Source organism: Calonectris borealis, chromosome 3 (assembly GCF_964195595.1).
Source record: "Calonectris borealis chromosome 3, bCalBor7.hap1.2, whole genome shotgun sequence".
NCBI lineage: Eukaryota > Metazoa > Chordata > Aves > Procellariiformes > Procellariidae > Calonectris > Calonectris borealis.
The window spans coordinates 117,320,309-117,332,428 of record NC_134314.1 but is presented as its reverse complement, the minus strand read 5'-3'; the positions used below and the strand labels follow the sequence as shown (position 1 = coordinate 117,332,428).

The 12,120-nt window shown below is 37.3% G+C and overlaps 1 protein-coding gene across 13 annotated transcripts in view; it reads right to left on the bottom strand.

The window, feature by feature from the left end:
- Window positions 1–12,120, bottom strand: part of EHBP1 (EH domain binding protein 1) — a 232,705-nt gene that overhangs the window by 112,163 nt on the left and 108,422 nt on the right. For all 13 annotated transcript variants that reach the window (XM_075147594.1, XM_075147589.1, XM_075147590.1 and 10 more), the window contains 2 exons: window positions 8,985–9,237; window positions 2,372–2,558 (listed from right to left, as the gene is read on the bottom strand). In XM_075147594.1, the coding sequence (XP_075003695.1) occupies window positions 2,372–2,558; window positions 8,985–9,237 (440 nt within the window). The remainder of the gene's footprint in view (window positions 1–2,371; window positions 2,559–8,984; window positions 9,238–12,120) is intronic.

Sequence of the window (12,120 nt, the reverse complement as noted above, 5' to 3'; positions counted from 1 at the left end):
TAGTGCCTATACCTTTTGATGGGAGTTTTTTCAGAGTTGCTAAACATTGTCACTATTATTGAGTAATAAACAAACAAGTTATTTGTGCCAACAGTCCAAGTCCTACCTCGGCACTATTTTGTACTGATGTGAGGAAATTGTTTAATTTTCTTTTCTTTTCTTTTCAATGCCAGTACTTTTCCAAATTTCAAAAACCATTCCAAGTACAGTGCTTTTGATCTAACATTATTAGATCACCTTAGAGCAAAACAATTCAAGCACAGAAAAAAAGGCTGTGCTTACAGAAAGCTTTCTGAATTGCAAGTGACCGTACAATATTTTAACACGCCCAGTCAGTGAAACTTTGCACTCTAGCTGTAATATAATAAACCAGGACACTGCATCTGCTTTGGAGCCTTCCCTAATGGTGTCATATCCTCCAAAATCCTGAAAAAAAAATTAAAGCTTTCTGTACCAGAGAAGGTCAGCATAGAGCTCCATCTTCCCCCATGGCCCTAATGAATATCAAAGTTTCAGTACTTGGACCTTTGCTGATCTCAGCTGTGCCTCAGCATCAGTGGCAGGGATGTGGGCTGCAAGCAGGCAGGTACCAAAATATTTGGGAACTAATACCCTGCATAAGAATAGGAACTACCTGACCGTGTTCATAACAACACAGTCTTCTCAGTGATTTCTATCCTGCATCTTTTATTAATTCCAGCTTTCAGACAATTGAAAACTTAGTCTGGGGTAGACAAAAACAATGACAGTCCAACACAGCAGTAATAAATTATTTCAACACAACAATAAAGCAGAGAGATGTATTTCCTTGGATGCAGACCTGTAAAAAAACCTCTCAAACAGTGAGCAATGGGGACACAACCTCCACCAATTGAGCTGATAAAATTTCCTCCACATATGTCTCTTCTCTGCCTGGTAGTACCGGAATGCTTTACTTCGGCCACTTTGCTCTGACCCGAGGGCCAGACTCCACCAGAAATCAAATAATGTTTCATACAGAAACTCTAGCGAACAGGATCGAACCCCATTTCAGCGCATTATAAAACTGCTACACTCTGATTTAATATTTCTCTGGTGGTGGTTTTGCATATCAAAAGTAACTTGTGAATTGTGCTTGTGGCCTTACCATGTTGTTTTGTTTTGCTATGAGCAGACACAGATTAGATTTCTGGTCTCATACTCTTTACCCTGACTGAGTGGTAAAACGACAGCAAGATCAGAGCCTGGGGAGACAAGGACGTGTCAGCAATCTGGCTAAGTAATTAAGCAATGAATTGATAGGTATGACAAGTAGTTTCATTCAATTCTTAAATTAAAGTACAGCAGCTCCAATACAAGGCAAAGCAGATGATAATATGCATAAATTGGGAGAGATGTGCTGGAAGGGAAGCCTTCTGTCCTCATCTTTCTACCCTTCAAAACAAGCAGTCAGCATGTATCAAATTCATTTTTAAGAAGGGCCCATTAACATATACTATTAAACGTTTATTTTGTTTAAAAAAGCACAAGTGGTGCTAACTGCTGAAACACTGGAGTTGAAATTCACACCAACAGAAGTTAGCTGTTGTAATCCTAAAATACCTACGCCACACATTGCCCTCTTCAACAGAAGTGAACTGATATTTTCCCTTGACAAACACAGATGTATGTGCATATATAAGTATGCTTAGTCTGGACGTTCCTAATAAACAGTTAATCTGATTTAAAGTAGACTGTCTTCTTTTTTAAATTAGTTTGACATACCTATGGAACTGGACATATATAAATCCCAATACAAATAAACAGTATCCAGTACTAAGCTCTTAAAACCCAGATTTATAACAGAAATGTGGAGACAGACTCTTCAACAGGGGCAAGGCTTAGCGGCGTTACAACAGATCAAGACAAAGTATTGTTCAACGTGATTTTCTCCCTTCTCGATGGCATATCCAGCTGTCCCGTAACATTGAATTGAATCATAACATGAAATGTGAAATTGCAAATGAAAGTGACTCCATTAAAATAAGAATTAAAACCTAAAATTGTTATTCTCATCACAGTTGGACAATTTATTCAATTACGGTTGGACTCGATGATCTTAAAGGTCTTTTCCAACCTAAATGATTCTATAGTTCTATAATTTGTTACTGGAAGACTCTTTTCTTTGAAACTGCAGTTGCTGTTACTGTTTCGTTAAGTCCTTAAAGAAAAAGTATAAAAGCTCCTACTGCTGCTCTCTCCCTACGAACCAGCAAGTGAACAGAGATGAGCCAACACCTTATTAAGTATAAGCAAAGCTTTTAAGATGGCCTGCAGAAATAAATGGGATGTCTACAATAGACATAAAGATACTGCTAATAACAAAGACAAAATTTTGGTATGAAAAACCTACCTTAGGAGAAGAAGAAAGCTCCCTCGATGCAGGAATAGCTGACATGTTCTCACTCATGCCTGTCTCTGTCTTTGGCAAGAGGTTTGGTGGTTCAGGAGCCTTTCTCTTCATCTTCTTTTCTGGTTCTTGCAGTGGAGCAACTTTAATTAAAGCAGGGCTTGATTTTGGTTCATAAAATGGATTTGATCTAATTAAAAGAAGGGAAACATATTTCTTTGCTATCTCCTTGGAATTAAAACCGAAAATAAGACCTGTTTAGAGAAGCCAATGACTAAAATGCTTTTATTATCCCATGTAAGAGTATGTTGTGCCTTTACATGCTTTTAGACTCTACTTTTTCATACGATTGAAAAGTGAGTTACAACAGTTAAAACTGCATTAGGTTGAATTTCCATAAATTTTATAAAGTCCTGTAAATTACAGAAGTTTTATCCATTGCATAAAGCGCTCTCTTCCATTATACTTAGCTATCTATCAAAGAGTGATCTGATTTACAGACAAGCTCAATACCAACAAATTTGAGTGAGGTTGCTGGCTGTTTAATATCCTAATGAACAGAATTAAGAATGCTTCGTTAGAAGAGAGTTAAGAATCAGGCCTTTTTACATGCATGCTTCAACACAGCTTTAGAAGCCTCACTCTTGGCTGTCCAAGTCTGAAAATTTTGGCCTCCGTGGGTACACAATCCACATCAACTGTATTTTAAACTCTGCAGCATACTGGCACCACATCATTTCAAGAACACTCTCTGGATAAGAGAATAGTGTAAGAAAACCACAGCTGACTTGCGTGTACCTCTCTACAGATACCAGTAGCCATCATCTGTCTATTTTGAAAGTGCTTTTTATAACTCATTTAAGAAACACAGTAAACATCTTCCACCAAGTGGATGCAGTCCAAAGAACTATTCTTCTTACCTCTGGTGTTCACATACCAACTCTGCATTTGTTCCACCCTAAGTAAATACTTCCACAGCATTTCCAAATCTTATCTATTAGTTTGATACATCAAGTATCAATCAATAATACATCAAATAATGGCTTCTACTACGCACTTAGTAGAGCCAGCAATTTTGTATCCTGCTAAGGATACTCATGGGAACCTTCTTTGCACTGAATTATTTTATTCGTAATCTTCACTTTTCATATTTTGCAATCGAAAACTGGCCAGTTAATTACAAAACTGACATGTTAATTAATTCCTTTCTAGTCCTTACTTCCTCTGCAAGATATATTTATCATATATCTCAAACTGTGTTTATGTAACTAAGTCACTGCAATTCCCAAAGATCTATCTGCATACAGTTATATAAAGTGTAACTAATTCACGACAAACAACCTCAGTCCCTTGAATTCAACTCTAGATGGAAACAATAACGCATACAGCATTAGACAAGAGCCTACCTAGGTGGATCCACTTTCAAATTTCCTCCCAGGATAAGAATCATGAGCTAGCACACACTGTTTTTAAACAACAGCAGCAAAATTTGGGCACAAGCGAAAAACCAACTATCCATCCAGTTTCCTTTCAGACCACACCAAATTTCTCTCAGCTTTATGTACTTTTAGTATGAAAACATGTCTTTCAGTCTCATGGACTGATTTTAGAATTTATTTCAATGCAGTTTACTGTCATCCTCTTTTCACTGAGAAAAAGCAAGCAATTAATAATCCACACCGCAAAAAGTCTACTTCTGAAAGGCAAAGTTTACTGAAGCACGTAAGTGAAGACCGGGCATAAAACCTCCAGACCTTTCTGAGAATCTGACACTGCTTGTTATGGAGAAAGAGATCTAAATCCAGATACTGAAACAAAGGGAAAGACTAACACTAAAATAAGTCATCTGCTAACTGAAGGCAACTTTCAGGTGTTCCCACTTCGCTGCCCATCAAGCACAAAGCCACCAGTGCAATCAAAACTAAAGGCAACATCAAATTAACAAGTTAAATAGAAACAGATGGGTGTTTTCCATGGGAGGCAGTAGAAAAAGGAGGGTATTCAGGCTGGAGTGGAGAATGCACCTCGCTGTCAGTAGGTCTAACTTAGCTGACAGCCCAGCTCAGCTGTCTTCAAGACACCAGAAAGTTCAAAGGGAGGTGAAAATGAAGATAAAAGAGATAAAGGCTGAAAAACAGTGCATTCTAGAGGAGAGCGCAAGGTTTTCTTTAGTTCAACAAGTTAGCCTTCTGAACAGCCAACAGGCACAGCATGTTTGGCAAGAAAGTAATTTACCCCTGTGTAGTTGGAATTAGAAAGGTGTATTCGTAAGGTGTTAAAATGAATTTGGTGCGAGGAAAAAAAACAAGGAGAGCAAAAAAGTTTGGAAGAACAACCTTTTGAATTTTTACGCTCCAGAATTGTCTGCTCTGCGTGCATAATCTTGAAGAATTGTACCCTACTGCACGCAACAGAAGGAAGTTTTATAAGGAGATAAGTGACTGCCTTTTTTTCCTAGAGAAGAACTTGCTCGAGAGCCAGACTAAACCCTCACATTTTGGTGATAGTACGGGCAGAACACACACACTACTTTCCACTTTCCCCTCTGCACCGCTTTTAATTGGTCTCACAAATATTGAGAAAGATTTTTGAAAAATTAATTTTAATACAGAAAAAACCCCAAAATGGTTCTTCCTCAAAGAGGCTATAAATGTTGAAGTCATGGAGGTCTGATATATGTAGCAGAGTTTGGTCCAACAGCTTCCACATGGCTATACAAGAAACTAAGCATGGGAAAAGTCTGTCTGAAAAAAGCCTTAGCTGAAAAATATTAAAGCACTTTTCTCTGAGGTCATCTCCCCTATTTTTTGCTTCTGTAAAGCTATTTAATTGTTCCATACAATTTGATTTGCCTAAAGAGATACTAGACTGTCCACCACAAAATTAAAAAAAACCAAACCTGACAAACTACCTGGCATTAAGCTGTCACTGGCAGTGTGGTGCCTTGTGGCTTCTTGTGCAACAGGCAGCTTCAATAGATGGCAACTCGATAGTCTTTCTAATTAGACAGCATTATTCTAAGCTATGCAATGATTAACGAGATAAGAAGCCACAGAGCCAAATAATATCTGAAAGCAAGTTTTATTCTGACCAACTTAAAAATTATTTTGATCAGCGTTACTGGTTAACTGGAAAAAAAAAATCAACATTTTATTGAGGAGGAAAAACAAAGCTGTCAGTGTGGTAGGGTTAAAAGATCAGGCAATATTACCAATCAGAAGTACTAAGGTTGAAAGCATTATACTTTAAGTAGTTGTGAGCTATGCTATTTTCAAATAATTAAACTTAACTTAGCAAGGTGTGCTGTCCTTTATTAACAGGTAGCCACCTACCATTTTGATTTTAATGTATAAAATTCAAAAAGGCAAAAGCAGAATTTTACACTAACATTCAAATGCCCAAACTAACCAAAGCAAAATGTGCTCCTTATCTCTAGCTAGGTATGAGAATTTAGCCAGAGGAAGCATGTTTTGAGAGCACGGTTTTACAGCAGAATATATGTACTGGATCATCTAAGTCCTTCTGTACCATGCAACGCCTCATTATGCTTACGCTTTGCTTATGTGTGTTGCGAAATCTTACGTTATCGTCACAACCATTAGTGAAATATGTTTCAATTAAGCCAATTACCCAAGGTAAATCCTTCACAGAGGCGCAGTAAGGGTAAGTACCTTTTCCAAGATTACAACGAGAGTCTGTTACAAAACTGGAGTCAGAGTTCAGCTCTTGGGGCACTTTGGCAGATCCCTAGTTCTGATCCTGGACTCAGAGCTTACACAGAGTAGAGTGGGACAAGGGTTCTGATGCTAACTGATGTGTCCATGTTCCCACGACACATCATTGCATTTCACACAAAATACAAGAGGAAAATGCCAAGTGGTGCATTAAGTGAACTCCAATGAAACATTTAAGATGCAGGGATAAAAATACATTGTATTTCCTGAGTGACAGTAAATGTCTTTCAGGAGCCTTCTATTTCTCATGCCTTCCATCTATCAGGTTCAAAACCACTCCTGGGGAAAGCACTAGACCAGCAGTAGTCAAACATGATTAAAAACTACCCAAAAGAAAACAAAACAAAAAAAATCAAAAGACAAGATGTTAGGAAAGAGTTTGAAAATAATATGCAAAGTTTTCTAATGCCATGATATGACTCAGTTGTTCAGCCTTGTCTTGAATACACTGCTCAGGCCAAGTCAACACATCTTAAAATAGATACATAGCAGAAGAAATAACAGGGTCCAGAGACGTGCGGTGAAAATGATTAGAGAGATGAAGAGACTTCTGTATGAAGAGAGATTGAAAAAGTTAGCACCATTTAACTCAGACCAGTGACAAGAAATGGTGAACATGCTAGAGATACACAACACAGCAACAGTTTACGGCAGATAAATCCAATCCTACTAATTGTTGTTTTGATAAGCCAGCAGAAGAGATAGTGTATGGGATTGGAAAGGTAACTTATTTACAATCAATAAAAGGAAACACATTTCATATAAGATCTTCATTTTTTGTGGAGAGCTCTGCCACAAATTGACACTGAAGCCTAGACTTTAATAGGATTTGGAAGAAGATTAGCCACTTACGTAGATAATAAAAGCATCAATATTCAAATCAGATAAGAAACAATAGACATCTGGACATAAACCCTCATGATTTAGGGCACACAAAAACTACCAGCTGGCACTGCCTATGAAAATATTTCCTTCGGTGCTCACTGTACCATACCTTACCAGAAACTTTCTACTGAAAAATTTGAAAATTAATGATATGAGGTAAGGCATAATAGTGCTTGTAGGTGTGAGTTAGTATCACAAGTCCTGTGTTCCTACACTGGAGTTTTATCATTACACTTATTCCTCCAGAGCGTTTCAGTATAAAGATTCAAAAGTTCTCCTTGCCATACTTCTACCCAATACATTTAACAAATGGTCTCCATGTCTTTTTCAATGACACGGCGCTCCTGTAACTTGGGAGGAAAACATGGAGAGGAAGCTACTTTGGGGGTCAGGACATAAAAAAAACGTATGTAAAAGAAGCAAAAAACTATTTTACAGTGCTTTTTGACTCCTTATCCTTCCATCTTTCCATGGGACATTGCTTTTATAATGACAACAGATCAGATTTATCTTCAGGTAGAATCCACCTATGGGGAGCTTATTTCTATCCTTGGGGAAAAAAAAAAGGGATAAAGCAAATGGGGTCATTAAAATAAGGAGGTGGCTGTTGTAAACAAAGGGCTAGAGAAATCTACAGTCCCATACACAGAAAAAACAAGGCTGCCTGTTACCACATTGCTGCAAGCCCATTCGGCACAGATTTGCTCAGGGTGGAAATGTGAGTTTAAATATAAAACAGAGAAAATTCTTTGCTTGCCCATCCATGTAGCTTTTGTTCTTTCTGCTCTTCTCCTCAGTCTTTGCTGTCCTCTATACCCATATCTTTACAGGTGTAAAGTATATGTATTTTTCCCCCCTGCGGATTCTGGTGATCAGTGAATGATCGGGGATGCCTGGTGTGACCGTCAACAGTGTGATCACACTGTGCTCTGAAGACACAGCAGCCAGTGCTGTTTGTTCAGGCAGTGCCCTGATGAATGGAGCTGGCAGAGACATCATTCCCCAATGCCCTTTTTTTTTTTTCCACAGAACAAACAACAACAACAAATCCATGGCCACAGAGCTTTAAAAGGAAAAAACCCTGCAGGGTCCTTTATACATTTCTATTGGAGAGCACGGGAATCCTTCAATTTCCTAGAACACAGCTATAAACAGAGAAACATAAAGATGATGATCTGACACTGTATTAATATTAAATATGAAAGCAATGCAAATGTCAAGCCATGATAAATCTCATTAAATAATGTAAAACTAAATGGTAATTACAGTTGTTGTCTGTAAAATTGCTTGCATGTAATCACCATAAACTGTCTCATGAGTGGTGTGGTTGGTGACTAATGACCACAAACAAGGAGTAAGTATATACCTTCAAAGCTGCACAGCTATTGCAAAAAGCTCTCACTCCTTGTTAGGTTTCTACACTATGATCCAAGGCAGTCAGTGTGAGTTTATAAAAGTTTTATGTGTAGTTATGATAAAAGAAACAACCTAAGGAAGTGCATATGGTGTTATCTTTCCCATATAGAGATTCAGTTTTATGAGACTCTCAAAAATGTGCTATGCAGACTGCAAAACGCTCTTCCTTTTTACATACTGCACCAATGTAAAACAAACTCTCCATTATCATTAACAAAAATTATTATTTTATGTAGTAAAAATAATGGCAAAAAGGACAGGAAGGACCAGGCTCTGCTGCTCCTTAATTTTTGGCTCATTTGCAATTGTCAGGGCATGAAGTGCCAAAAAGGTACACAGACCTGTTCCCTATCGAGTAACTTGCTATCAATGAGGCAAAGAAAAGCTTCCTAACTGATCATGTTCAGCTGAATAGCATGACTTGGGGGTATGGAATTTCCTGCTGCTGAGCTGCCTAAGGATCAGTCTGTCCTAAGGAGGTGATTAAGGATCACCATGGTTGAACCCAATACACCTCAAGATTAAGCCAGGGATCCCACTAATGCTTCCAAAGCTGCTGAAAGATGAAGAATTATACTTACTCATCTAGCTCTTCCTCTTCAGCTTTAGAGGTATCTGCATAGAGGTATTTGCTCATATCCACTGGTCTGATGTTTTTCCTTTTTGCAGGTTGCGGAGGAGAATCTCTTACAGTTACAAATGTTTCAGGCTCAGGATCTGGCTCATCAAATGGGTTCAAGTACTCTGGGGCATCTTCATCCTTGAAGGGATTGTAATTGTCAGCATAGAAACTTTCTTCTGGCTTTGAAGATGAAGCTATTTCAGTGTCCGGTTCTACCAAATAACAAAAAAATCATTAAACAAATTTAATATAGAAAAAATTTGAAACCATTTTATCAGATCTTTATATTTTGAAGGCTTATGAAAAGGTCTGCTTCTTAACTCTCAATACATAGTCCTAGCCTTAGATGAATTTTCACACTTTATTTATTTACAGTGTAACCTTGTTTATTCAAAAATAGGTCTTTCAAAAGGTCATTTCATCTAGAGTATATTGAATAGGTTTCATTTTCTCACTTACTAAAGTTCTTTCAACCTAATTAGTTATTAGTTTTCTTATTTGTCATATAAATGGTATTGCAACAGATTTTAAAACATTTTCCCAAGCTATTAGCCAATTTGTATCCTAACAAAATGTTCTTAATTATTTATTTGAGCTTTTAATAAAGAAAAAAGATATCCTGTATTTCATAATAAAATTAGTTTTACTGGATATTAAAAATGGTGATAGTAAGTAGGTGGTCTTTTCATTTCTTAAAATGACTGAACTAAAAACCAGTTATTAGGTATGACCAGTAATTACATTTCAAAACATACATATTTTCCACTGCTAACTGCTCCTGGTAATAATACATAGTATCACAGTAAAAATGAATTTAAATTAACCCTAAAGAGACAGATAATCGAATTACTCATCTATTATTTGGGTTGTACAACAAAAAGTTATTAGCAACCTGGAGCTGCATACAGTTCTTTAGAGTAACAGACACTACAGAAAGAACATTACACAAAAGTGAATGGCTGCTGGATATTGAATAATACAAATCCCCATACAGCAATACAACATTTTTTACAAAGACACTTAGTAATGTTAATCTTACTCTTCCTGCAGCATCAAATGATCCGAAACTCAGTTCAATATTAGATTTGATGTACTTTCAAAATCTATGCAAATAGGAACTTCAATGTAGTGTTATTAAAACCTAATTTTCAATAACCATTCCCACATTATTCTTAAAGAAAAGTTTATTTTTCAGATGTATGGTTACTAAATTGAACATAGCATACCTTTTAGCTTTAAAAGAAAAACTCTAAAAGTCATTTGTAGCAAGGCATTAAAAAATAAAAAGATGGAGTTCCAAGCGCGTTTGTCACTAAACAAATATTCGGGAAGACAAAATCACTAGTCACACAACTAACAAAGGGAAGGGGCAGCAAAAGAAACAGCACGGTCGTTACTTGGTTTTGGATGGATGATGTACTGAAGTTGCTAATCCTGGTGAATTGCTAGAAAATGTAAGTGTTCTCTACTCTGCCAGTAAACTTCCAGTTCACCCTGTCTCCAGCCATTAGCACAGCCCAAGGTCATAGAAAGCACTACCCCACGTAGTGTGACTGACTATAATCTATAGTTTGAACAAGAGCCACTCCTAGTTGGACAGGAATATGGTCCCCAGATACAGGTAGCAGTTTCACCTACCTATGTATTGAAGTAGTCACCAGTCACTAGACCAGGGCAAAGGCTTGGAGCAGGAAAGGCTTTAGTCCTTTTCAGAACAACTGAAACCTACCAGGGACTGGAAAGATTTCGTTTTAGGAAGAACCTCACATTTCCAGTGCTCCTCCTCTTCTTCTTGGTTCTTCACATCTGAACCTCAAAGACTATGTTAACATATTGTCTTCTACACTATTTCTAAGGGTCTGCTTCTACAGTGATGGATCATTTCTCTCTGGTCAGAAAGTAGAAATCAAATGGGTTTGGCTAGAATAACAGAATAAATTAATCAAAATCTTACTTAAGCCCAGTGTGGATCCTCAGGAGATAAATCACTCATCTGAGATTGAGGGTGAGTTCAGCTGGGTGAAATGAAATAAAATTGTACTTTGCCAGACAATACTGCAGGTTTTAACTGGTAGACACACTTACAACTATACACAGTGCTTGTGCCTGTGGGATTTCCCTATGGTGATTATTCAGAAAATTATTTTTAAAAATTCCTTTCATTCCAGGTGAGATTTGCAGTTTCTTATTCCCTCAGCAACCTGGTCCAACTTAGCATTAAAGAAGCAACATATACAATACACGTCTATCTCGCGTATCTCATAAGTTCTTGCATTTAATTTCAATTTCAGAATGCAGCTAACAACTGTTTCAAGTCAAAATCTGGAGTAAAAAAGGAGACTGAGAAGTGTAAACCAGATGCTGCACTGAAACGGGATGAGGCAAAGGTAAAGTGAGATCACAAGAAGTTATTATTATGCTTAATGGTCAGTCTTTACCACTATCAAAATGTGTTCTAAAAAGAACGAATTAATCAAAATCCTTGTGACTAACAGCAAAAAAAGAAATAATCACGGTTGCAACAATAGTCTTAGCTAAACCTAAAAAAGAGGTTCTGTTGCTGTTTAAACTGGTTAAGCCTCACCTGAATGTCAAAGCAACATTTCAGCTGTGTCTTACGAGATGGACATATAGACCAACCACTGCAGGATAAATCAGGGTGTGTATTTGCAGTATGTCAGCTGTAGTGTACGTGTTCGCTCCTACCCCAGAGTAAATACAACATGTTTATCCCTTAATAAAAGGGAATAAACTACCGGGCACTTATCCTGGGAGAAAGGGTAGTTACTGCACAGTAGGTGATGCGTATTAAGCTCTCACCCTAGTTTATGTGTGGTGATTTGTTTATAAGCCCACATCCTTATAAGAAAGATCTTTCAGAGAAAGCCACAATAAATAAATATTGAAGGTCTACAGTTTAACTGACAAGGAAAAAGAAATAATTCAAGGTAGAAATTCTTAAAAACACAAATAAGATCAAATCAAGCAAGAATCCTTTGACAGTATTATAGATTAAATACATCAGAACAGAGCCCAACATTTAAAATAAATGAAAAGATACATTTAAAGCTAGAACTGGAAAAGAGGCTCTACAC